At 43.9% G+C, this 27,063-nt stretch overlaps 2 protein-coding genes across 5 annotated transcripts in view; both read right to left on the bottom strand.

The window, feature by feature from the left end:
- Nucleotides 1–13,934, bottom strand: part of dnaaf9 (dynein axonemal assembly factor 9) — a 36,274-nt gene extending 22,340 nt beyond the window's left edge. For all 4 annotated transcript variants that reach the window (XM_056295882.1, XM_056295881.1, XM_056295883.1 and 1 more), the window contains exons 1-22: nt 13,776–13,934; nt 13,303–13,382; nt 13,027–13,152; nt 12,781–12,905; nt 12,423–12,519; nt 12,098–12,204; nt 11,794–11,871; nt 11,031–11,132; nt 10,534–10,589; nt 10,232–10,367; nt 9,170–9,251; nt 6,257–6,293; nt 6,066–6,150; nt 5,905–5,981; nt 5,417–5,461; nt 3,796–3,841; nt 3,584–3,695; nt 3,268–3,338; nt 2,528–2,575; nt 2,333–2,423; nt 2,047–2,150; nt 198–341 (exon numbers count right to left, since the gene is read on the bottom strand). In XM_056295882.1, the coding sequence (XP_056151857.1) occupies nt 198–341; nt 2,047–2,150; nt 2,333–2,423; nt 2,528–2,575; nt 3,268–3,338; nt 3,584–3,695; nt 3,796–3,841; nt 5,417–5,461; nt 5,905–5,981; nt 6,066–6,150; nt 6,257–6,293; nt 9,170–9,251; nt 10,232–10,367; nt 10,534–10,589; nt 11,031–11,132; nt 11,794–11,871; nt 12,098–12,204; nt 12,423–12,519; nt 12,781–12,905; nt 13,027–13,152; nt 13,303–13,382; nt 13,776–13,831 (1,905 nt within the window). In that variant the 5' untranslated portion in view covers nt 13,832–13,934. The remainder of the gene's footprint in view (nt 1–197; nt 342–2,046; nt 2,151–2,332; nt 2,424–2,527; nt 2,576–3,267; nt 3,339–3,583; nt 3,696–3,795; nt 3,842–5,416; nt 5,462–5,904; nt 5,982–6,065; nt 6,151–6,256; nt 6,294–9,169; nt 9,252–10,231; nt 10,368–10,533; nt 10,590–11,030; nt 11,133–11,793; nt 11,872–12,097; nt 12,205–12,422; nt 12,520–12,780; nt 12,906–13,026; nt 13,153–13,302; nt 13,383–13,775) is intronic.
- An 8,771-nt stretch (nt 13,935–22,705) lies between these two features.
- Nucleotides 22,706–26,719, bottom strand: cfd (complement factor D (adipsin)). The gene is made up of 5 exons (XM_056296209.1): nt 26,565–26,719; nt 25,643–25,799; nt 25,061–25,202; nt 24,193–24,483; nt 22,706–23,140 (listed from the first exon to the last, which is right to left on the bottom strand). Exons 1-5 carry the CDS (start codon nt 26,701–26,703, stop codon nt 22,991–22,993), a joined length of 879 nt encoding a protein of 292 aa, XP_056152184.1. The 5' UTR covers nt 26,704–26,719; the 3' UTR covers nt 22,706–22,990.
- Between the last annotated feature and the right edge of the window lie 344 nt (nt 26,720–27,063).

Raw genomic sequence — 27,063 nt, 5'->3', positions numbered from 1 at the left:
CCATATTATTAAGATTAATAAGATTGAACTGCTAGGGTAAATAACTTTGACCAGTAACTGACATGAAGAGGGACTGACAGCTTCACAAGTGTTTGTGCTATAATGTAGAGTGGCTGTGCCCAGTTCAGGAACAAGAAGTCTTGGATGCATAGCCATAATTTCAAACCCTTTCAAAGGTACCAGACTCGAGACCTTACCTTGGAGTAGAAGGCCTTGTGGCTCTTAGACTTGGGTTGGAGAGCAATGACCAGACACCGGTCAGGGCTGTGGAGAGGGAAAGGGAGGTGGGGGAGCATGTTGGGCTCATATTCCACAAACAAAGATGCCACGGCACCAGAATCCTGTGGGAACAAGAATACAAGCTATTATATCACATCCTGTATTTTGGACAGTCCTGAGACAGCGAGCGAAAGAGTTTGTCCTGTAGGCTCCAGCTACTGTTTCATCTTGGTTTTAGTATCAACATCATGCTGCAGCTGAGTTGACAGCCAAGAAATAAATTCTCACACACACACACACACACACAAACAATACACTATCCTATTCAAATTGTAAACTCATTGGCTCTAGTCTTGCAACACCAGACAATCAGAGACCTCTGCCTACCAATGTCTAGGGACTTCTAAATGCAAGATAGTTGCTACAACGGCGGCGAGAACGGCCACTAATGAACCGACGCCTTCTGGTTAAGAAATCTAGGACAAAGATGCCTTACTGCAAATGATGCTCTCCCCCCATCCTCGTCTGTAGTGAAATAAAGTGGAGATATAGCGAATCACTTTGTAACACGGAGAGAGCTTTTCAAAACATGGAAAATGGATGTCCTGAGCAACATTAAATTTGATTGTGCTTATTGTTAACCGATAAATGCCAACAAACTTTGAAGGAGTTTTCTTCAGGGACTGCGGCTGAGCCATATAATGCCCGTGTTGCTGGTACGACAGTGTCAACAAGCACACGATTTCTACATGTCACTGCCCCAATATGAAGGGCTGTCCTAAAGACTTTGGATCGGTTCTGCAATGCAATTTTTTTTAAACTTTAAATGTTTCCACCCAGTTTTAGCAACGGAAGCTGGGAGATTGTCCTCAATCGCTAGAGACTACTTTGTGAGTCTACATTGGCTCGTACTTACAGAGCTCATTATTGCACCGCGCAAAACCTGTGGCGCAGTAACCTGAAATCATTCATAAACCATTGTGGTGGCTACCACTGCAGAGACACTCACTCTACTGTGGCATTATTGCCAGCAGTGGCCCAAGTAAAGGCCAATTAAAATCAATATGTAAATGAAGTGTTGCATATTTAATGAACCCCAATTCATCCATGGCCATGTGCGAGCACAATGGATTGTGAACTGGATGAGCTAGAAAGGCAAAGAAAATTGATGTTTTCGCCAGCAAGAGGACATTGTCATCTCTGGGGGCAAAATGTCTCTGCAAATTAACTGCCGGGTATTCCTCCTCTAACAAATCACCCTTTTCCCTATGCACTCCCAGTGCTATAACCATAATGTCTGCCATGAACGCCAATCAACTGGGTGGAGACTGGCCTTTTATGGTCCATAATAGGCAACTGAAAATGCATTGCCAATTACCAAATGAAGTCTTTCGATTAGGCCACTAACATATGTTTCAAAGGATTAGCACTGAGGCAAATGGACAAAATATAACTTTTAGAGATATTGTGCTTGGTAATTAAAGCTTTTTTTTTAATGGAGATAAATCATAAATTGGAACTATATTGGCTTGCCAGAGTAACTGGTATTTTTACCAGTTTTTGAGTTGGTGTACTTTTACGAATTACTTATGGTACATGCAAAACATCAAAAGGGGATGGCGGCATCAAAATAGAGCAAGCAGTAAAAGTGAGGCACTAATTCCTGTTTATGAATAGGAATAATTCAGCAACACTGTTACCCACTACCAGGTTATTAACCATGCCGATAAGTTTTACGGAAAAAAAAACAAAAAAAAACAACATTATGTGTTGACAAAATGGACTACTTCTTTGTGGTTAAACTGGTTAAATACAATGAAAACCTACTGCATCATAGAACTTGATGGAGGTGATTTGGTCCTTGGAAAGTGTGATGCTTCCATATTGAGGATGAATGAAGAGGAGTCCCTCAGCGAAGAAGCTGATTTTACCTGCATTTAAGAGTTGCAACAAAGAACAACAACTCTAGATCTAAAATTGAAGTAGACGTAGGTAATCTTGCTCTATAAAATATATTTCCTCCACGGCTTACATTTAGTTAGCTAGAACTTCTTTAATGACATGGTTATTTTAGAGGGCAGACGCCAGATAAAATGTAAAAGTAGAGTCTTACCTTCCTCGGGTGTGGACAGCTGGCTGTTGGAGTAAATGTATGCAATGTCTGCTATGGTCAGAGCAGCTCCCAGACAGGTGCCCTCCTCTTTCTGCAAACAAAACTGGTTACAGGTTCTCTTGTACATGTATGTGAGCAAGCAAACACACATTATATAGCAAGCATACTGTTAATGGTTTAATTTTTTAAATGTACCTTCATTAGGACTTGGGCTTGCTCAGACTGCTTCACATCGGACTCCATCTAAATAAATCACCACTGTTAGAACAGCAAATAAGTCCACAATTGCAAATGAAGTAAGGATTTTCTGCTACACAGGTATGATACCGTAGTCCTTCGCTGTGTTTTTTTTTTTTATAAAAAAAAAGCTACATTTTTTTCAGCACCTCCACTACTAAGAGTGCCCTGCGGCTGCTCACTGAAAGGCAGCATCAGAAAGCCATTCTATTAAGTACATCTTAAGTGTGAGTGTGTGTGTGTATGTGTTTGGCTTAGTCATTGTACATCAGGGTACTGCTGAAAATTTGCCTGCACACTCAGCAAACTCTCTTTCTCAATAAATAAATGTTAAAAATATAATACTGAACCTTCCAGAGAGGGAGACAGACAGATATAGTAGGACTGCACAATAAATTGTAAACATTCGGACATTGGGATTTTATGGATCCGATTAATGATCATGTGATTCAATATTTTAGTGATTAAATCACATTTTCAACATTCGCATTCTTTATACAGTGAATTTGATGTTTGTCTATTTGTGTTACCAAGGTAGGTGCAACTAATAAAGTGGCTACTGAGGTTCTATACTGTATACAACTGTAAGATAAATCTGACAAAGTTAATATACTAAATGTGGTCCTACTTTTTGCATATAATTAAGATCATAAAACAATGTTTTCCTATGTTTCCTAAACTTGCTATGCCATACGTACCAACCAGCAGGCGTAGCGAGGTACAGTTGTAGTCAAGATGGTGTAGCAGCTGTCTGAGGACACACTGCCATCTGTAGGAGGACAGCATCATTTGGCACAGAGAATAAACAGAGGAGCCAAGGCATGAAGAACAGAAAGATGAATCAGAAATATCATCCTTGGAACCAGAAACTAGTTATTTTCAGGCTGCAAATAAATTTTGCTTGTTTGTTCAAACTGTGACCTGTATTGTTCATCCTAATCAAGTTTAATTCCTAAAATCAATTAAAAAAAACCCCAACATCAATTCTCGTATAATCTAATCTATAAATCTTGCCTTTCTGCTGAATGTTGATGCTGGATTCCAGGAAGGATTCAGAGAAAACTACAGAGCCCAAGTCCCCTCTGCCGCACTGCAGATCTGGAATGTCATACACAGTCATGGAGGCCTGTGAGGAAAAAAAAAGGATATCAAATTAAAATACTAAACTTTTCTGCTAAAAATCTTAGAAGTCATGGAAAAAGGTAACAACCCCATTTTACACTCACAGTTTTCACGACATAACGGCTTCCTTCATCACTAAGAGGCATGACCCTGAAAAAGCAAAACATTACCGCTATTAGACTGCCACCATGTGTTCATGACAAGTACATTTTCAAAAAATGATGAAAAACACAATTCCTTTTCCCCCTTTCCAACAATGTATTTTTTTTTTTTAATTTATTTCTGATTTTTCCCTTTTTTCTCCCAATTTAGTGGCCAATCAATCCCTATTTTTAATTCAAACACCCACCCTCGTGCTGCGTGCGTTCGCCAACTGCATCTCTCCGGCCGGCAGTCTCTAAGGAGACGTCTCCCCACTTTCGTGACAAGGCGAATCCAGGCCGAACCACTGTTTTTCCGACACTCACAGAGATGCATTCACATGACGAACACAAGCCGACTCCGCCCCCCTCCCGAAGACAGCGTTGCCAATGATTGCTGCTTCATCGAGTCCGGCCATAGTCGGATCTGACGAGACCGGGGCGCGAACCCCAGTCCCCAGTGGGCAACTGCATCGACACCAGTGTTCAGACGACTGCAAGCAGAAAATCCTCAGAGTAGCTTACAGCCCAAAATCCATATCCCCCTCACACTTCCTATAGTCTGTAAGTCAGAGTGCATGTGTTACTCAGTAGACAGCCAGTTGGCTGGTGGGAGCCGCACAACACAGCAGCTTCACACCATTCATGAGTGTATGACAGTCACTTGTCTTTTCCCTCTGTCAGTAGCTCCTCATATTAGAAATAGTGATAGGAAGAATTGTCTAACTAGATAAGATCATCAAATCTTGGCATAATATTTTTCTCTTTATCAACCCATCTGCTCAAGCTTCATCAATTGCGTAATTTTCCAGCACTGCTGGCAGTTTTCCCTGTTCACACTTACAGCTATATCTGTAAGATTTTCGGATAGGGTTTGTTCACACAAGACATAACAGGGCCTTCTGTCTCGTTCCCTTCTTGTTTAGGATGCCTTTTAGGTCATAAACCATGGCATTTGTAACTCATCCGTAACATAATTTTTATTTATTTACTATTTCTGCACTCTCTATTTTCCATGTAACTATAGGCTGTTACAAAACTGTCTATTGAGTTCATCTTCTGCACAGACTGAACAAAGCTGTTCTTGGTCGGTCCATTTTTAAATATGCTCTTACTTTTACTGTTTACAAATAAATCTCTCGCTTCAGACATGCCTGCTGTGAACAAATCATGGATACATTCCTTATGATTGATTACAAATTTTGAGCCAACATGCCCATCACTGAATCGAGCTAAACAGTATTGAAATAAAGCTTTGGACCGATAAGAGTGATCTAGTTCAGAGGGTTCTCGACTAATCGGACCTTTACATATCTGAACTTAGATTTTAAAGTTCCATCGGGGCTTTAAAAAAACCCCCGAGTTGTCAGTGTATTCCTGTTATCAGAGTTTGGCTTCAGTGAGGTCACCTATATGTTGCTTTAAAAAATAATTGAAAATAATAAGCACCATTTGCAGGTCTGATATTGCAATTTCGGCAAAGCAGTGATATTTTGCACTAACAAAACTTATCCATTGAAAAAAAAATACCTCAAGATTACTACCACAAACCAGGACATCAGTAACCACCAAGACAAGGACTCACCTTCCTTCATTGTTCACAGCTTGAATGATGAATTCAACTTTGGATCTGAACAGAAAACACAGCATTCATAGAATTATGATTACCAAATCACAATGTAACTCATCATACATGAAGCCAGTGGGTGCACGAAGCCATGAGAAACACACATTATGGGGATATTAGGGGCACTACAAGAAGACGCAATGTACCTGCTATGTGATTTGGGAAAGATTGAAAGTGAAATTTATTTTGAAGGTTCAGGATACGATCAGCTGAGAAAATATAGTTATGCAAAATAAATTTGGATTTTTGCAGTTTCTTTTAAACAGGCAGATTATGAAAGATGTGAAATATGTTCAAGACAGGATGGATGCTACAGTCTGTGGCCTTTTATATCCATGAAGCCTTAGAAATAGTTCACAAATTTCAATACGAAAATATGCGATGATTAGAGCATGAGCTTAGCACCTAAAGTGAAAGATGCTGAAATAAAATCAATCAAACAGTACCTGAGAGCTGTGCGGTATTGACTTAAGTTCATGGAGTCCAGAGTCATGAGAAAGCTCTGTTCTGCTACCTCCTTGGCCTGGAAAAAAAAAAAATTCTCAAAGAAAGAAAACAAGATTTGCAAGATAAATGCCAAAACTGATGCATCAATTGTGTTTTTCACCTTGGCAGCACTGGAGGTAGAGGAGTAGCACTTGATTCCAGAAAGGACTGCTCGGACAGAAGCTGAATATATCTGTGACAAAGTCCTGAGAAAAAACAAGAACGAAAAAAGAATCTACCTTCACACTCAATTATAACATATTTTTAACATACTTTAATGTGGATTAGAGACTGAATTTTGCTTTTACTTACAGGAGTTCTGTTTGCATTTGCATAATATTGTGATTCCCTGAGAGTGAAACAAACAAAGAGCATCAGTAAACTTCATTATGGAGTAAAAATACAATTCTAGAAGCAAGTCTGAGCTACTACTACTACTACTACTTTTGGCTGCTCCCGTTAGGGGTCGCCACAGCGGATCATCTGTTTCCATTTCTTCCTGTCCTCTGCATCTTCCTCTGTCACACCAGCCACCTGCATGTCTTCCCTCACCACATCCATAAACCTCCTCTTTGGCCTTCCTCTTTTCCTCTTCCCTGGCAGCTCCATATTCAGCATCCTTCTCCCAATATACCCAGCATCTCTCCCCCACACATGACCAAGCCATCTCAATCTTGCCTCTCTTGCTTTGTGTCCAAACCGTCCAACTTGAGCGGTCCCTCTAATATAATCGTTCCTAATCCTGTCCTTCTTTGTTACTCCCAGTGAAAATCTTAGCATCTTTAACTCTGCCACCTCCAGCTACGCCTCCTGTCTTTTCGTCAGTGCCACTGTCTCCAAACCATATAACATAGCTGGTCTCACAACCATCTTGTAACCTTCCCTTTAATTCTTGCTGGTACCCTTCTGTCACAAATCACTCTTGACACTCTTCTCCACCCACTCCACCTTGCCTGCACTCTCTTCTTCTCCTCTCTCCTGCACTCCCCGTTACTTTGGACAGTTGATCCCAAGTATTTAAACTCATATGCTTTCGTCACCTCCACTCCTTGCATCCTGACCATTCCACTGTCCTCCCTCTCATTCACGCATATGTATTCCATCTTGCTCCTACTGACTTTCATTCTTCTTCTCTCCAGTGCATACCTCCACTTCTCCAGGCTCTGCTCAACCTGCTCCCTACTCTCGCTACAGATCACAATGTCATCCGCGAACATCATCGTCCATGGAGACTCCTGCCTGATCTCGTCCGTCAACCTGACCATGACCATTGCAAACAAGAAAGGGCTCAGAGCCGATCCTTGATGTAATCCCACCTCCACCTTGAACCCATCTGCCATTCCAACCGCACACCTCACCATTGTCACACTTCCCTCATACATATCCTGCACCACTCCTACATACTTCTCTGCCACTCCTGACTTCCTCATACAATACCACACCTCCTCTCTCGGCACCCTGTCATATGCTTTCTCTAAATCCACAAAGACACAATGTAACTCATTCTGGCCTTCTCTATACTTCTCCATCAACATTCTCAAAACAAACATCACATCTGTGGTGCTCTTTCCTGGCATGAAACCATACTGCTGCTCGCTAATTGTCACCTCTCCTCTTAACCTAGCTTCTATTACTTTCCCATATCGTTATGCTGTGGCTGATCAACTTTATACCTCTGTAGTTGCTACAGATCTGCACATCGCCCTTGTTCTTGAAAATTGGTACCAGTATGCTTCTTCTCCACTCCTCAGGCAGCCTCTAACTTTCCAAGATTGTGTTAAACAATCTAGTTAAAAACCCCACTGCCATCTCTCCTAAACATCTCCATGCCTCCACAAGTATGTCCGGAAATTAAAATAACTGAGCTCTGAGGACAAGACAAAAATGGGGAATAAACCAACCTAATGTAATAATACACCACCACTCTTAGCAACTTAACATTTACAGATTATTTGTGGACTTGGTCAGTATGGGACTGTTTTCAACTATTACATATTTGTCGTTCGCCATTGTTAACATACATTATTAATATGGTTACCATAATAACCTCTTAATGCTGACAACTAATTCAAGACAAATGGCACCAGTAGCTGTATCTCGCCACCACCTGAATGGTCTGTCTGTCTATACGTATGTATGTATGTATGTATGTATGTATGTATGTATGTATGTATGTATGTATGCGGTGCTACAGGAGCCTCAGAGCCCGCACTACCAGGCTCAAAAACAGCTTCTTTCCCTAAGCCTTTACCCACCTGAACCTAGCTACCCACTGAATGTCTCTAAACATGTTTATACTCATGCTACTCATGCTTTTTTTCTCTCTCTCTTTTTTTATACTTATCTTTAGCTTTTATGATGAGGATGCAAGGAGTAGAGGTGACGAAGGTATATGAGTTTAAATACTTGGGGTCTACTGTCCAAAGTAACGGTGAGTGCAGAAGAGAGTGCAGGCAGGGTGGAGTGGGTGGAGAAGAGTGCCAGGAGTGATTTATGACAGAAGGGTACCAGCAAGAGTTAAAGGGAAGGTTTACAAGATGATTGGAAGACCAGCTATGTTATATGGTTTGGAGACAGTGGCACTGATGAAAAGACAGGAGGCAGAGCTGGAGGTGATGCTAAGATTTTCATTGAGAGTGACGAAGAAGGACAGGATTAGGAATGATTATATTAGAGGGACTGCTCAAGTTGGACGGTTTAGACACAATGCAAGAGAGGCAAGATTGAGATGGCTTGGACATGTGTGGGGGAGAGATGCTGGGTATATTGGGAGAAGGATGCTGAATATGGAGCTGCCAGGGAAGAGGAAAAGAGGAAGGCCAAAGAGGTTTATCGATGTGGTGAGGGAGAACATGAAGGTGGCTGGTGTGACAGAGGAAGATGCAGAGGACAAGAAGAAATGGAAACGGATGATATGCTGTGGCGACCCCTAATGGGAGCAGCTGAAAGTAGTAGTAGTGTTGAGATATTTAGCTTTTAGTCTTCATTTGTATATATCTTATACTATGTTTGCTATGTTTGTCTATGTCTGTCTTGCACTGTTTGGTGAAGCCGCAGCCCTTATTTCGTTTTTAACATGTGCCTGCACAGTTTTTAATGGCATTAAATTGAATTGAATGCATGTATGTACGTATGTATGTATGTACGTACATCTGTATGTACGTATGTATTTATTCCCTAGTGCTGTATTTGAAAATATGAGTCAACAAAGTGGTAAAACCTCACCAAGGTATGGGGTGTGGGTGGTCCCAAAGAAATAGGTCCGGGAGCAGGCGAGAGGTCCCTTAGGAGCTACACACTGCAGAATCTGAATGACACAAACAAATAGTTTGGTTTTTCTGAAGTAAGTCACAGTTTAGGCAGGACGTGCCTCTTCATAAATGACAAACAAATGGGTTACTAGTTTGCAGGTATATTGTAAAAGTAAGGGTGGAAAGGAGACACATAGAGAAGGCAATGATTTGAGCCGCAGATTAAAAATCTTGCCAAATGTTTCCTGGCAACATGCCATTTTAACGAAATAATCCTAAAATTGCCCAGCATATGACACAAAATAGCCCTGCATAGCATAACTCTGGTTATTCAGCCAGAAGGTATTGTAGACCAAAGAATCTGTTTTTATATAATAAGTATCTCTGATCAAGCAAGGACAATACTATCATGAGAGTTTGCAAAAGAGCTAAAAATTAACATCAACCACCAGCCAAATGCTCATTAGTATGATCTGTAGATGGTCAGTCTATTATTCCAAATGAAAAAAGTAGAGTACACACACTATGTATATCTGCTTCCACTGTGTTTAACGGCAAGATCAGCATTTCGATCCTAAAAGCATATTTGTCAGGAGCAGATATACACAGCATGTGGAGTCAATTTTTTTTTAACTTTGATGCTCTGTCTGTCCTGCACCTGATTAGATTGGATGTGCATGCTCCACTTCCGTAAGCCGTCTATTTTTCCAGCCACTTTGGTGGGTGCTAAGCTAATGTTTGAAGGTTCTAGTTGAACAGCAAAATCTATCTGCCTGGTATAATAGTGTCAGCTTCCCTTTTTACAGCTTGTTTTATTTTTTGCCATGGAGCTCCTTTTTTCTTCCCCACACCTTTTGGATACTGGTACAACAGTGAAAGTGGCTGCTGAAAGTTGGGGAGAACCAAACACAGTTTGAGGTACAAACAGATTGATTTTCTCTTTCTGTGGCTTGATTCTCAGCACCATGCTTTAAGGATACACAAGTATGTGTGTGCCTGCACTTGTACAATTTCTTCTGATGGTTTCTTGCCCTACCATGTGTCGGGCAGTGGAGCCTTGGGGTCCTGTGCTGCGAATCTGGTGACTCTCAGATGGAAAGTTAAAGGAGTAGCTCTCCAGATTTTCCATGGAGGAATGGCTTCCAAACAACACAAAGGGCTGACGGCTTTTACTGAAAGAAAGAAAGAAAGAAAAGCAACAAACAAAGAGAAAATCACAGTGAAAGCTGGACTGTTTGAATATGTCATTCAAAATACATGGAAAGCATTAAATCACCACTTTCAAACAAGTCCATTTCAACCAAGATTTTGTAGTTAAGTCTTGGAAAGAACAAATACCTTTTCTCTGTGATGTTGCTTGACATCAGGCCGTGTGAGTAATAAGTACGAAATGCCTGTAGATCAATAAGAACACATTTGACTTTTTTTAATGCAGTGAGTACAGACATGTGAAGAAGCATTTGCAAATATTTTATGTCCCTTGCATTTGATTTCCCTTGCGTTTCGTTACAAAGGAATGGTGCTTGCCACTTAAGACAGAATGAGAAAGAAACTACTGGCAATTAATAACAGGACTTCTTTCAGTTTGCTATACACCCTAATTGCTGAATCCCTAAGATGTGACAAACCCAACCCCACTGGTAATCTAATGAGGTTAACATTTTCGTACCAGTTACTTGCTGGATGTGAATATATAGATTTCTAAAGCTTTCACCTTCAAACACATCATGAAAATATGGTCTTTAACATTCAGGCAGGTAAAGGGTTTGTTCACACATGACATGACAGGGCCTTAGGCCTGATAGGCAGAAAGTTATAGTGAAAGTTGGTGTTACCTCTCCTGCCTGTGCCTCCGATAGTTCCAGGATGGAAAGGTGATTCTCCAGGTCCATACTGGAGTAGAAGCTGCTCCATTGTTTCTCAAAGTTAACCAGGTCCTGCAAAAACAAAGCATCCATCAACAAAAGCAATTAGAGGTATGATAATTACACATGATAATTTGAATGTAACTTGACCGTAATAATTATTTTGACTCTGATTCTTAGTGTTGTCACTAAAATCAGGAGCTACTAGCATTTAGGTCTACTTGACACAGTGGCAGAGACGTTCCAATACAAATATTCCAAAATGTCCCGAATGATGGCTAAATACCTGCCAAAACTGCTGGAAGAGAAGAAAAACCTGTGCCAACATTTAGCAGTTGACTAAGTAATTTTGTGCAATGCTGCTGGAACTCTTTTTCTTTAACAAATTATTTTTTTGATAAAAGACTTTTTTTTTTAAATAAGAAGAGGGAGGGGCTGCTCTACACCCCACCTGGGTAAGCACTGTTATTTCCCTGCTCTGTTTATAACGTTGTGTGCTAGTTGGTATATGTAAATTGATTTTAATTAATAAAATATATATCCACTCCCAGAGGTACACTTAAACACTAACAATAAAACAAATTAGTTCTTAAACTACAATATAAGTTCTAATACCTTTTTGAAGCGTCCTCAATAAGAGCAAGTGCTGTACCACTGCTTTATCATTCGACGAGTATAAAATATCAGTTAAACAGCCAAAATGTATAAGGTTGTAAGTCCAGTGTAAACTTGCCTCTGTGAGGAGGCCATCCAAAGACACTGGGTCCAGCCTGGTGTAGACCTGCCACAGCCTCTCACTCATATCCATTAGCTGGATGACATAAGAATCCACACACGCAATCAGCTAAAACTTAAAACACAAGACACTTACACACACAAGGCTACCTTTTCCTCACTGCGACATTATAGTATCTCATTTAATGAGATTTTCTAACCACATTACATTTGAATCACTGAGTGTTTAAAAAAAAAGAGAAAAAAAAGGCTTGAAGCAGTATAACGGCAACATTTCAACTTCCTACATGGTTAGAGTGTACCTTGTATTTCATCGTGAAGAAACTTCCACCGCCAATCCCTTCCAAGGCAAATGCTTGAATTATGGGCCATTTTTCCACCATAAACATGTCAAACTTCTGCATGTGCCCTAAAAAAATAATCGATCAAATTTAATAACTATACTGTTCCACACTGTAATAATATGATACAGTGACTATGGGTTGCCTTGCAAATAACTCCAATAAATGTTTCTCATTAACTGCATTTATATAATTACTGTTTGACTAACTATGACACATAAAGCAAACGTCTCTTGATGGCATTTTCAGTAAATGAATTTTGTGATTAAATGAAATTATTCCATACCCTGAGAGCTGTAAGGCACTCCTATACGAGTGCAGTCCTGCACCATGGTGACAAAACTGGAGATCTTGAACTCCTCAGCAGCCTCTTCATCTTCATACTGTGTATGGAAGTGAGTAGAGATAGATATAATCTACGGTGAACAGTGTTCAGAGCCTTATTGTTTTTTTATGATACAAAAAAATCTCAGGCTTGCTTGTGCTGTATTCTATTGTCTTTAAAGGCTAGTTTTTTCCCCCCACCAGTGACCCAGGATCCCTACAGGTATCCTTAGTTTTATGTACATAAAAGACAACAAGATCCAGTTTATAGAAAGCACCAATTAGACATCTGCACAGGAGAGGGGGGGGGGGTTATTAACCTCTGTCTCAGTCATGCAGTAGAGATGCAGATTCCTCCAGTGGGACACATAAGGCAGCAGGTAACTGTAGTTCACTGGGTTGCAATAAAGGTGAACACACTCTGCCTTGATGAGGAGGATCATATCTGGTACACAGAAAGAGGTTGTGCGTTTTACCTGGCGTTTGTTAAAATGTATGACATCAAAAGCAAACAAACAGAAAGTAGATATTCTGGTGAATACATGAGTTTCAATCTGGAAACTCACCATCCAAAACCTCTTCAGGAAACCCCTCCTGGACATGTTCCAGACTCAACTGGTTGTTTCCGTATAGTCCATAAAATAGGTATTTGGCCAGCTCAGTACAGCCTTCATTATATCTACTGTCAATTCCTGGAATAAAAAGGGACCTTGATAATTATCAGCATCTGTCGTGGTAACGTTGTCCGAGTTGGCCTGCTTACAAACGTGGACAGCACAGTGGCCGTTATTATCACAATGGCCCGGAAATGGCTAGTTTTCTAAGTTTTAGACCAAACGTACCAAGGGAACAGAGGATCCCATCGGGAGTGGCACTGACGCCACTGCGGAGCAAATTCTGCACGTGTCGCAGACGGGAACAGCTGAAAAACAAACAGAAAAAATCTCGACTCATCCAGCTAACCTCCATCTGGAGAATACGAATGCGGCGGTAACGAGTTAGGCGCAGCTGAGCACTGACGATGTTAACCATCAATTCGATAACAATTTGACGGCGCACAGTTAAAACACAAATGTCCCCCCCCCCAAGGCTTTCCTGTTTTGGGATAAAATAACGAGAAGCAACGCCCGCGTGTGCGGCCGATAACACAGCTGGCCGGCGTTAGCGCACGACAGCTGTTAGCTACGTCATGAGACGTCAACGGACACGGCGCAGCTGCCTGCGCTAGTGTTAGCTAGTCCTGTTCGGCTAGCTTAGCCATCCCCATCGCCGTCGCATTGTTTTTCCTTTGACACACGCCGCCAACAACGTTTACCTGACAGCCGGGTTCATCCCCGGGTATTTCCCTTTCACTCTCCGTATACCCGCCATAGTCACTACTGTCACGATTTAGCTGCGGGAATCGCGTTTCAAACCGAACTGGGCAGCTCTCAGGCCGAACACATCCTCCCCATCGTTACTGGAGAACGTCTACGCAAACTAGCATAGCAACCGACTGAGTCATTCAATGTCCAAGCGGTTAAAACGGGGGGGGGGGGGTTACGGTGAAATTGGGGCATTATTTGACATTTTTCGTTGTAACCCCGTAAACTAACTCCGCGCTCGTAGGGTGACGTTTGATTTCTGGCCATTCGGCGTTTTGATAATCCGAAACTAATTAAACCGCATCGAACGGCATCCCCTATTTCGCGTCAATGGTATCGTCTTGTCTTGAGCCCCGCCGCCCCCCCCCCCCGCGCGCGCGCCACAGCAGCGCGAACGTGCAAAAGCCACGGCGACGGCGCATCCCCGCCCGCTGCAATCGGCGCGTCCGTGTGACCCACGATACCCCCCCCCACATGTTCCCGATCCCCCATCAGCCGGTCCGCTTCATGCGGGTCTATGACGCGTCTCGGACGCACGGTTTGATTCGGGATCGGGTTTATTTCGTTAGGCGAAAATAAGTTCCATCAAGTGTGCCGAGGAGGCAGTCGGGTTACAAAAAAAAGATTGGCGTGACGTCACCAATTTCTCCGCCGAGGCTCATGAACAGCGTGTTGCTGTCCCCCGAATTGGTTGTGTTTTGTCTTTTAGCTTCGAAGAGCGAGAGAAAAAGAGCTATTCAACGCTGAGAAGGCTTGTGACTTAATGGTTGAAGGCAAGTGGCGTTTAGGTCACCGCGGAGCACATTTATTTGGGGTTTATATTGTACCGAATTCGGGAGACAACGCAACCGCAGGAACTGCCGCGGCCGGGAAGCGAACCCGATTCGCCCGCACCTCAGGAGACATCACTAACCGCTCGACTGAAGGGTCAGTCCCGCCAGCCAGCGGCCAGCGTGTCTCGTTATCCATGCACGTTACACTATAAACCCCGTGCCGTGTAAGATGGTCTGAGTTTTGAAAATATTTGACCCAAGACGTCCAAACTCGTATTTGATAATAATTCCCCCACACCGTGTGTGCGTGCGCACGTGCGTGCGCGTGCGTTTTTATTTGTAGGGGAGAGAAAATGTGTTTGCATGTTTGAGATAGACGAGAGTGAGAGACACGCAGAAGGCCTAAAAGCAGTTGCAGTTTAATCAGACTTCACAGAGCTTTGAGAACAAGTATTGCTTTTTAATTTTTGACATCAACAAATATATGAAAATTCACCAATACGGTTACCTTGCATTACAGAATCTAATGTCATATCCAAGCCCAGGTGTAAAAGGCACAAAGACGAGGTAGCTGTTTGAAGTGAACAGCTTCAGCGCTGTGCTCAAGAAGCTTCCCCACTCTTACCCCCAATGTAGGCCTTCTGGTTTCAGAGCCAGAGAACCTAGTCTCTTATATTTGAGCTGACAAGAATCTTAAACCACGTGTGCAAGAGCGCTGAACAAAGATGTGGCCCTCCATGCCTTTGATTTATACCGTCTGACACATGTATGCATTTTTATTTATAGTTTACATATCAGTAATAACAGTTACACACCACATGCAACATTCTTTATGTTGTTCATTAAAAGCAGAAGTAACAAGTCACCTATAATGGGGTATTTGTAATCTAATTTAAGAAATGATAACAGTAATCCATCTTAGCTATTGCGTAATTATGTTACTGAAAAACAGTGTACATCTTGACTGGGTTTGTGTGGTCCTGTTAATGCTCATATTCATCACACATATAAACAGGTAATCTGTAATGAATTACATTCTTCCATTTTCATTGGGCTAATCATCTTGTTCTTGTTTGACAGACAGGGTAACAGAAATGTATCAGTTTGTGGTGGTCCTATCCACAGAGGAGGAATGGTCCTCTTTGAGATCTCTGCAGGTGAGATATGGAAATAAAGGTCTAAGGCTGTCATTTAGCTCTTTGGGGGCAAGTCATGTCTGTGATGTGACAATCAATACCAGATAACAGAGCTGCCAGTGTACCATTTTCATCCAAGACCTGTCAGAAAGAAGCCAGCTATCTGATGTTTGATGGAAATTTCAGGTCTCGCGTTCAGGAAATTGTTTTCTACATTGGTGGACATTATTAAAAAAAAAAGGAAAAAAAAACATAGCGAAGATCCCTTAGGCCTGCTTTAGGATGGGGGCTCTCAAATTCCCCACTGTTCTCTCTCTGGAGGAGGACGCGGCCTTGGAGGTGTCCAGCCCCTCTGGAACAAATGAATGTTTGTGATGGAACATGCATGACAGGATTACCTGCAGCTTAAGATGGTTGACCGCATAGCAGCCAATAACAGCAGTGGTTACAGCAAGGGCTCAGCAAAACCAAGAAGAAGAGTGCAGAAGATGGGACCACGAAGATGTAAGAAGAAACTCCAAGAGGCTAGGGAACTAGAAAGCATTAGTGAGAGGAGTGAGAGGAGGGCCCAACGAGGGAGATGGAGGAGCTGAGGTCCAGGAGAGTGAGGAGGCAGCTAGACTGAGAGAGTCTTTAGGGAGCTGTTACATATTACATGTTTGGTTACATGTTTGGTTACATGGTTACATGTTACACAGTTGGTTACATTTTACATGGTTGTTACGTGTTACACAGTTGGTTACATGTTACATGTTTGGTTACATGTTATATGGTTGGTTACATGTTACATGGTCACATGTTACACAGTTGGTTACATGTTATATGATTGGTTACCTATTACATAGTTACATGTTACAGTTGCAGATGAACACTTCTGAAATTTATACAGTATTTTATTTTTTCATTCCTCAAAAGTAGATATTTTTTCCCTAAAAATAATAATTTTTGGTTCACTTCTTTTATGAGTCTTTTGCTGTCACTTTCCTTGACAGAAGGAAAATTGTGGAAAATTCAAACTTTTGACATGGGTCAAAAGGCAGAGCACTGAGTTGGAATTACCAGTGACATGTCAACATGTCCATGTGAAAAAAATGTAAAAAAGAATCCATTGGATGTTTAGACTTAATTTTACTCTAATTTTAGAACTACTAATGCAAAACATCAAAAGAAAACAAAATCCCTCAAGAATATGATCCCTAAGGAAACAACTATATAAACAACTACCTATAGTTGACCTCATCACATCCGCAGAATCAGCCATAAGGAAAAACAAGCTAACGGAAACCGAGGCGGAACAGCTTAGGTTAAAGGTATCAGCAGCTCTGTCCAATGCGAAACTCCCTCCTTCCAACCTAAACATGGAGGAAAGGAAAGCCGTGACAGCCCTGAGCAAGGACGAAAACATCACTATCCTTCCAGCAGATAAGGGGAGATGCACGGTTATCCTCAACACAACAGACTACCACGCCAAGATCACATCATTACTCAGCGACACCGACACCTGTGAACCTCTGAGACACGATACCACTAGTGTTTACAAGAGGAGAATAATAGAGTACCTACAGAAACTACAGAAAGGAGGAACCATTGATCAGATACAATACCACCCTCTCTACCCACAAGATAACTTTCCATGCATATATGGACTCCCTAAGATCCATAAAGATGGAGCCCCCCTCAGGCCCATCGTCAGCAGCATAAACTCAGTCACCTACAACATTGCCGAACATATAGCCAACATCTTGACCCCTTTAGTGGGCGAAACACCTCACCATATCCAAAACACCATTGACTTCGTGGACAAGGTCCAAGGCGTAAAACTGGAACCGGATGAAACCATGGTATCCCTACGACGTGACCTCGTTATTCACCTGCATCCCAACCATGGAGGCTTTGGAAACTGTGAGGCAACGTTTGCTACGGGACGACACCCTCCACAATAGGACCAACCTCAGCCCAGACCAGATTTGCCAACTACTGGACCTTTGCCTGAACACTACATATTTCCAATTCAGGGGCCAGTTTTACAGACAGAAACACGGATGTGCAATGGGCTCACCAGTATCGCCCATTGTGGCCAACTTATATATGGAAGAGGTAGAACACAGGGCCCTGACCTCCTTCAGAGGAACACCTCCGAGCCACTGGTTCAGACAATGTGGTCGACACATGGGTCAAAATCCAAACACAAGAGGTGCAAGCGTTTACCAAACACATCAACTCAATGGACAAGAACATTAAGTTCACAAGGGAAGACGTAAAGAACAACAGTTTGCCCTTCTTGGACTGTGACGTCCACATTGGGGAAGACAGGAGCCTCCACATTGGGGTTTACAGGAAACCTACACACACAGACCAACATCTACATTTCGACTCACACCACCCTCTGGAACACAAACTGGGCGTCATCAGAACTCTGCAACACAGAGCTGACAATGTGCCCAGCAGCACTCAGGCCCAACGGGAAGAACACAAACACCTGAGGGGAGCTTTAAAAACCTGCGGCTACCCCAGCTGGACCTTTGTGAAAACTGCAACACGTTCCAAAAAGACCAACCAGGTGAGTGACGAGGAGAAAAGGAACAGAAGGAATAGTACAGTCATCCCGTATGTTTCTGGGGTCTCCGAGAAACTCAGGAGGATTTTCAACAAACACCGCATCCCGGTATACTTCAAACCCAGCAACACACTCCGACAAAGACTGGTTCATCCCAAAGACCGTGTACCACACACCCGGAAAAGCAATCTGGTGTATGCTGTACAATGCAATGAGGATTGCACTGACCTATACATAGGAGAAACCAAACAACCACTACACAAACGGATGGCCCAACACAGAAGGCCAAACTCCTCAGGACAAGACTCAGCAGTCTATCGACACCTAAAGGAGAAGACACACTCCGAGGACAGCAATGTACACATTTTGGACAGAGAAGATAGATGGTTTGAAAGAGGGGTGAAGGAAGCCATCTATGTGAAACTGGAAAAACCATCCCTCAACAGAGGAGGAGGTCTGCGACACAACCTATCTCCCACTTACAATGCCGTCCTTTCATCTCTACCCAGGAGACTCAAGAAGCCTAGCCTCCAAGAACAACAGTCGCTCACTAATGGCTCCAACCACTCTCATGACCACTGAATAATGAAGTCGAAATCAACACCCCCCCCCCAACGACCGTCGCTGCTAACAAATGCAAATCAATAGCTCTGACAACGACTCCTAGAGGATAAATACTGAGTCTCATCACCAGCCAGTCAGACTAGCTTGGTCTAGTCAGAAGGCACGAACTGAGGAAGCCTCTTGGATGAGAGGCGAAACGTCTTCACGGATATATACCAAGTCCAGTTGCACTTGATTCAACTCCTTTGGATTACCTCTGCATATTGGTTTTAGTAATGAATTAATAACTAGATCTGCAAGTAGAATTCTAGGGAAAATAATGGCAAGCAGAAATTCAAGTGTACAACTATTATACAATTTATAAAAAAAAAGACATTTAAAAAGTAGTATAAGTCATAAAGTCAAAATAAGTCAAGTCAATTTTATTTGTATAGCCCAATATCACAAATTACAAATTTGCCTCAGGGGGCTTTACAGCTACACAACATCCTGTCCTTAGACCCTCATGTCAGATAAAGAACATCTCCCTAAAAAAAAAAAACCTTCAACAGGGAGAAAAAATAGGAAGAAACCTCAGGGAGAGAAACAGAGGAGAGATCTCTCTCTCCCAAGATGGACAGACGTGCAATGGATGTTGTGTTTACACAATTTACAGAATACAACACTGAAAGAGGGTAACAGAATTATAATGGAATTATAAAATATATGGAGAATATGATGAAGAGGATGCCAAGCAGTGTCCAGATGCCACCGGAACAGCCCAGGACCCGAGCCACGTGACCAGCATCATCCATCATTGGACAGGCCGCCAGGCTATCATGGCTTACACACACACACACACACACACACACACACACACACACACACACACACACACACACGTCTGAGTGAGAGGAGGCTGTAACACTCAAACAGGATAACAAAAGGAAATGGATTTATAAGACATATAAAAAGAAAATGTGATGAGGGGGATGCCAAGCGGTGTCCAGGGGGGCGACCGCCTTCACCACGGAGACCTGGGAGGAGGACGGACTGCACGGGTTGTTTCAAGTTTGTGTAGCCTGCGAGCAAGGTTTCAAATCCAAAATGCTTAATATTTTGGTTGAAAATGAAATGGTCAAGTATTAGGCCCACTCTGCACTTACAATGACCGCGACGACGTCCCATATAAAGTTAGGCCGCATACTGACCTCTAGCGGCTAGATGTCGGCACATTAAAACAAACGTCTGCGCCTTTAGCGCGCGGATGACAAAATCGAGATGCATTCTGGGACATGTAGTTTATAGACGCCTACTCCGGTAACGCGACATAGTAAATGTATCGTATTCTTTGAGTTTGGCTCGTGCGGGGTAAGAGGAACAGTGGTGCAGCAGCAAACACGCTCCTGCTCAAGCTGGGGAAAAGGACTGCAACACGATGAAGACGCGGGGCTTCTGCTGGACGGGTAGTTTACCAGTCCCATAGGCGTTTCTAGCCCATTTTTGGGGGTTAGGGTTAGCACCCCTAAAATTGAAGAGATTTTTTATTTTTTATTTTTTACTGTATGTCCACGTTTAATAAGCTGAAGAAATGTCAAAACCATATCCAGTATATGGTTTAAACGTAATATTTTAACAACAAAAATACAGCACCCCCCCATGCTTCGAAAATGGTTTGATCCACCCCCCAAAATTTATCTTGCCTGGCCGGCCAGCACTCTGGGTGCTCAGCACCCCTAAGGCTCTGATCCTAGAATCGCCCCTGACCAGTCCTACAATCAATATTACAGTGGAATAGTGTTGCCATATCGTTTCATGTAGTTGGTAATATGTTAGCTTGTATGTGTTAGCTTTGGCCAAAGAATGTCATCTTTACAAGGGTGGGAACTGTTTACAGTATTTGGGATGGGTGCTACACAGCATGAACTCCATGTTGAGGACCGACTGACGCAGCGTTTTCTCCACTAGGGGGCGAACCGTAGCCTATATTGGCGTTGGCGTTCACAGCCCTTCCAGTCCCTAAACAGGCACCAGCACTGGACACCTGCACGCGCCGTGTGTAGCCCAGCCTCGCTGTTATGAATATCGATGTATGAGTGTGAGCTGAGAATTGCAGAAAAACTGTGTGTGTGTGCGCGTGTGTGTGTGTGTGTGTGTGTGTGTGTGTGTGCGTGTGAGCAAGCCTTCCCCTGGAAAAGTAGAGGTTGAAACAGGCCATCGTAAGACTATCCCTCAATTTTGGGAGACACCTGATTCCTTTATCTACGTGGATGGCATATTGTTGTTTCCCCCTGTCATTCAGATGTTTGACGATTGGAATCTGCTGGCGGTTGCATTCCTTTTCATGGCATACACATACAAGTAGGTGTCGTAAGGAAAACTCCTGTCAGCCTGCTGGGTCCGTCTGTCAAAGGGAACTCTTCCAATGGAAAGCTCTTTCTTGATCTGCGGGATGAGGACGGGGCGGAGAAACCGGTCCCTTCCTATAGAGGATGCCCTGTCTTTACATAAAGACATGCTGAAAGAGGAGGAGTAAATGATTGAGGATGAAGATACCTGGCTCTTATAGGATATGCCTGGTTTGGGGATGTTTTAGTCTCCTAGATGCTTGAAATTAAACAATATATATCTTCCGATCTTCCGTTTTGCGGCGGCCTCACCCAGTACTGTCCGTGCGCTGGATCGGCTGGGAAAGCTTGGTCTGCTGCGTCCTGTGGGCCCAGGGACCACGGCCCTGACCGGAGCTGTGCCCAAAAAGGAAACAGCGAGGGCGGTCTGACAGGACGCGGAAGCGGGGCAGGCTAAGCTAACTGCTAGCCCATGCAGACCGGCAGTTCTGATAACGCCAAGGGCGGTCTGGCGGTGGCCTTGCCTAGCCTTGATTGTGTTTTTAGTGCCGTCATGTGGAGTGCGGGGAGGTGTGTCAGAGGTGTCTGGTTGGGAGCGCTGGTGTTGGATCGGCTGAGGGAGCGTGGTCTACTTTATCCTGTGGGCCCAAGGATCACGGCCCCGACCGGAGCTGCGCCCGAAGAGGGAACACCGAGGGCGGTTTGACAGGACGCGGAAGCGGGACAGGCTAAGCTAACTGCTAGCCCATGCAGATTGGCAGTTCCGACAGTCATCCTGGCTGGCGTTAGTTCTCCTGGACAGTGATTTTAAAAAAAAATGTATTTGTTTTATTCAGTTTAGATATATGTGTTCGTTTGGATATGTGTGTTCTTGTAGTTCTTGTCGTTTTTGGATGTGTGTTCCTGTCTTTGTGTTGCACTGCTGTGGGCAACAACGTTTCGTTCCATTTCATGTGCACAATAACAAAGCGCAGAACAGGACTAATAATTTTCATTCTAAAATATGTGAGCATTGAGCAAAGGGAGGAGGAGGAGGAGGAGGAAACGATGGCGATACATTTCATGGAGTTTGGGACATCTCAGTTCAGTACAGGCACGCTGGTTTGACAAGTTAATAAGATGTGTGTTGATATTACGATTGCTTAACAGCTACATCCTTAAACAGCATTCATCAAATCTACTCCCCTGCCAAAAAAAAAAAAGAAAACACTCTAGGAAAGAGACTGTTGCTCTTGCATAACTGCAGCATGATTGATGAAAAACTATCAGCAAGTTTAGACTTCATAATGGCTGTTGAGGGACGACTGTTGATTTACTTCTGTTTTGGTCTTTGGCATACAGGATGCTATCGCCTTGTCGCTTAGTGTAAACACATGTACTTCAAATTCCTTATTATCTGAGTGTAAATCACACTGTCTCGTCTTCGTCCCCCTAAAGACCTCATGTCTACATATTTTATCTAATTTTGCTTGTGCTTGTGCATAACAGTTGGAAAGTATTAGACAAATAAAGGCACATATGACATTTTGGTATGCTAAACAAAGTTTTATTGACGTCTTGCTAACATGCGTTGAGCGTAATGATGACGAAAACTGCACTGGTTATTTCGTAGACCGGTGCACCATACTGCTGCACCTATTAGTAGCAAGGGCCTAATAAGCCATAGCGTTGCAGAATAACATACAGCTTTACAGAAGATCACCTAATCAGACTTAAGAAAAGCAGCCAAGAGCAGGAACGGGGTGCCCAATAGGAACTGCAGTGTCCCAACTTGTCTAATCAATGGCTGTGGTTTGACAGTAGACTAGGTTACAGGGCCAGGATGTCGTCTATCCACTGCGTGTAGTGGGAGATGACGGTGTACAGTCCTGGCTTTTTCACCTGGCCACACTTCTTCCCTCCGTTTGAGGTGATGCCCACCACCACTCCATTGTAAAGCAAAGGGCCACCCGAGTCTCCCTGTGAAAGAGAAGGAAAACAACACAACGTGAGGTGTCTTGATCGCATGCGGAATAATCCAGGTAAGAAGCACACCTGTCAATAAACGTCGTATCCAGATGAACTGATTCAACCTTCTTTGACACAACATGAGCGACACGAGAGTGGTTTTCGTCCTTGGATTGTGCTGGACCAGTTCAGCTGGTGTTGGACGGATATCATTTGCAAACGCTGCTGTTTTTATCCTGGCAATATAGACATGAATGACTTGGTTGAGCAAAAAGCAATAGGAAAGAGAAAGTGGGGTCAGCTGAAAGTTAATTCGATGATTAAACTCGAAGCAGTTGAAAACCAGTGCCATCAATTATTTGCAATATGTTGGTCCACATCTGTTTGTATTGTGCTGAAAATTACCTCATGTCTGATTGTCTTCATTATTTTCTTACTTCAGAGGAATATATCATTTTTTTGCACCGTTTATTAGGTAGCGACAGTAGAGAGTGACAGGAAAGGCAGGGGAGAGAGAGAGGATGACATGCAGCAAAGGGCCTGAGCCAGATTTGAACCCACGCTGCTACGGTAAAGCCTCAACCTTATTTGGTACATGCTCTTCCAGGTCAGCTACCGGGGCGCCACCGGGGAATATATAATTTGTGCCATCTCTTACTCTGTAACATCCCAGCACCACAGTCACACGGGAGGAATTTAACAGATGGAAAAATGTTCTGAGGATAGCAAGGAAATATTCTGCAGACAAAAAAAAAAAAAGGTTATCTGATCCACAAAGCTAGGTAGGTGCTCATTCGGGTGGAGGAGTTAAAATATTTCGTCTCCACAGAATCTGTGGCGCTTTGTCATTTTCCGGTGGTGCGTTTTGACGACAACCCAGATTTTGCAACAAGTCTCGCACAAACATTGTCTGCCCTGCCCCAGTTTATGAGCGGTGGCTAACCCTAACCCTAACCCTCTCCTTGAAAAGGATACAACCATCGTCCATCTCGAGTTATTTTGCTTGGTCAGTCAAATGTGATAAGAATAAAGTTGGGGGGGGGGGGAAATCCATTAAAACTTACATCACACGTGTCCTGTGTCTTGTATGGCACATTACAAGGTCTGGGGCATAATTTGTAGGCACAGATCATGTTGTCGGTCAACTTGCTGCCAAAGTAGTCACCGCGTCCACATCGATCGTGGTTGAAGACCTCAATGACCAGTTCTTTGAGCTTGTCCGTCCTGCCCGCCAGGTTGTTCACGGAGCCCCAGCCAGCGGTGTCGACCTCCTCCTCCGTGTCGGGGTTGGTGCCCCCTGCTCGCAGGTACTTGACTGGTTTTACGGCTTCGGAGGCCGCAATCTGACGGTCCAACTGCAAATCAGAGAGGAGACCGGTGTCAGTACTCAAAATGTTAGGAGAAACCCCCTCTCGATGTTGATTCACGGGTCTTTTCTGGAGCCGTCTCTCGCGTCTCCACTGACCCTCCCAAGACGCCCGTCTTTCTGTTTTATGTTCGTCTCCTCCTCACGGCCAAAAGTGGACTTTATTGCAAACTCAAAAAAAAAAAATGTTTCACCAATGTTCACTGGATTCTCTGAATTCAGCTGATTAGTCTATTCATGTGTTCCACTCAGAACAATCACCTCTCAGACTTTTGGCTAAAATTAATCATAACATGAATTCCACATATTTTTTTACGGTCTCTGTGGGTCAGAAGTCGACCATATTCCTTTCCCCCTCCACATCTCTCAGACTTTTAGCTAACATTAGTCAGCATGAATTGTACATGTTTTTTTTCTGTCTCTGTGGGTCAGAATTCATATTCATGTTTGACCATGATCTTTCAATCTATCAAAATCACTCCGTGAAACAGAGATGCTCAGAATGAAAGCCTTGGTGCAGCACTAAGCAGCGTGTTAGCAGCACATGACACACAGCAGCTCTTTACCTTAACCAACGAAATGTCATTGTCATAATTGTAGAAGGTGAAATTGTGGTGATTGTGAACTTGCAAAATATCAAACGTTTGCTTTGTCTCCTCGGGCTCTGTCAGGGAGTGGGCGCCCAGCACTACTCGCCGTCCGTTGGGCCTGCGAAAACAGAGCACTCGCATCAGGTTCCCTTCACAAACACCGCTTCTACCCCAGAGAAGAGCCCCCCCCCCCCTCTCCCCGTATTGTGAAATGAATACGTTGATGGCAAAATTCTCACTGAAAGACTTTTGACATCCACATCAAAACGTTAGGTGTGCGCCATGTCAAAAACCACACGTACGCTCAACATTTAATGCAATTTAAGTAAAACGACTGCAAAAACTAACACAAATGACTCTAAAGAAACCGTGGCTTGTCCTGTGGTTTGCTATCTGATGAAGCTCATCAAACATAACGTACGTCAGATTCTACAATGACACATTCTAAGTCTATTTCCTGCATAGACCCGAGGCGCTTAATGGGAGAGGTCGTTAAAGGCCGACTGCCACTTGGGCCCGGTGGGCGTGCAGGTGTGGACTGTGCAGGGGTCTTCTCACCCTGACGGGAAGCAGTGCGCCGCAGTCATAACCCACTGCTCCGAGATCAGAAACCCTCCGCATTCGTGCTTCGTGGCGCCCCCCTCTGTAAACTGTATGGAAGCCATGTAAGGGCGCGAGTGGGCCGCCGCCTCCGAGCCCCCCATGATGGCCTCACCTAAAGAGAAACGCAATCAGGGTTGGCATTTCGTCTGGGGAAGGACCACAACGGTCTTCAGCGCGCACAACGAGACCAGCACTGCACAACGAAGGCTTTGCTCCCTGCACACGTTTGGGTGTGTTTTGTGGATTTTGGGGCCGCTGATCGTGAAAGTCGCCCTAAAGTCGTCCTGTCGCATACCGCTTTGTAGCGTTTTGTGATTTCCTGTCATATTTGCAGTCTGCTAGTGCGTTACCCACAAAGCAAGCTGTTTTGGTCAGTCCGAGCGTGCCCGGGCATGCAGCCGGTGTAGGCGCTATGCAGATGTTGTCTGAGGCATGCCTGGCCGGGCGTGCCGAGTCAGGTCAGATGCTGGCAGACAGGCTGTGAAAAGCTGCTCGCATTCACAGATGCCGTCAGCATCGTCATGTGGCCAGCGTGTCAAATCCAATACAAGTGGTTTTAATGTTTCTCCAAATCCCCTAGGTGATTGCGTTCAGCCTGACATCGTCCGTCATAATCTCTAATTTAGTCTTTTTTTAGGGAGCAAAACGTTTGTCGTCCACTGCCTTCAGCTGAGAGACGACAAAACAGACCCGTGAGTCCCCCCCCCCTCCCCCCCCCCCCCCGTTAGAAAGTCGTCATTTTCACACAAACGCGACCTGACCCAAGCGCCGGCGCTTGGCTGTGAGAGAAATAATCGTCTATACTTGAGATGCAACAGCAGCATCGAGAGCCATCGCTGCGAGGCCTCGTCGGATGCCGCTGGCAAAGAAAACTCACCGTATGAAGCGAGGGCGAAGACGGCGGCAGCAGCCACGAGGAGCCTTCTCTCCGAGGCCATGGTGTCGTCGGTATGAACCCAGAAACCAGCAACCGGGGTGTTTTTAAAGGCTTCTTCTTCGCGAGAGGGAGGAAGCATCAATCAAGTAGATATGCGAGGGAGGGAGGGGGGGCGGGGGAGTTGGGAGCGGTCAAGAAGCCAAGCCCCCCCCCCACCCCCCACCCCCGTGTTCCCTCTCCCCCTGAAATGAAAAACAGGAGGATGCGCATCTCTTGCAGGCCCGCTTTTCACTTAATCACAACATTGTGTCACAGTAAGTGGCGCAATGTTTGGTTGGGGTGAAAGTGTGCAGCGTTCAGCTGGTTCGGTGAACCACGGGTGAACACAGCTGCAGTGCGTCCACAATTCATCTCTCACATCTGTCCTGTGCACCGACTCGCTCTTGCACGGTTTCATGCCGTGTTACACCTTGAATGGACGGTAGACTTTCTCTGCCTT

The sequence above is a fragment of the Lampris incognitus genome, chromosome 16 (assembly GCF_029633865.1).
Source record: "Lampris incognitus isolate fLamInc1 chromosome 16, fLamInc1.hap2, whole genome shotgun sequence".
Classification (NCBI taxonomy): domain Eukaryota; kingdom Metazoa; phylum Chordata; class Actinopteri; order Lampriformes; family Lampridae; genus Lampris; species Lampris incognitus.
The sequence above is the reverse complement of the archived record's forward strand: the minus strand, read 5'-3'. Positions and strand labels throughout refer to the sequence as shown.

Coding starts and splice junctions, on each gene's coding strand:
- cfd (XM_056296209.1), bottom strand. CDS start 26,703: ATGCTTCCTCCCTCTCGCGAAGAAGAAGCCTTTAAAAACACCCCGGTT. Junction 25,203..25,642: donor GCGCACTGCTTCCCGTCAGG/GTGAGAAGACCC, acceptor CTGTTTTCGCAG/GCCCAACGGACGGCGAGTAG. Junction 24,484..25,060: donor ATGACATTTCGTTGGTTAAG/GTAAAGAGCTGC, acceptor TCTGATTTGCAG/TTGGACCGTCAGATTGCGGC.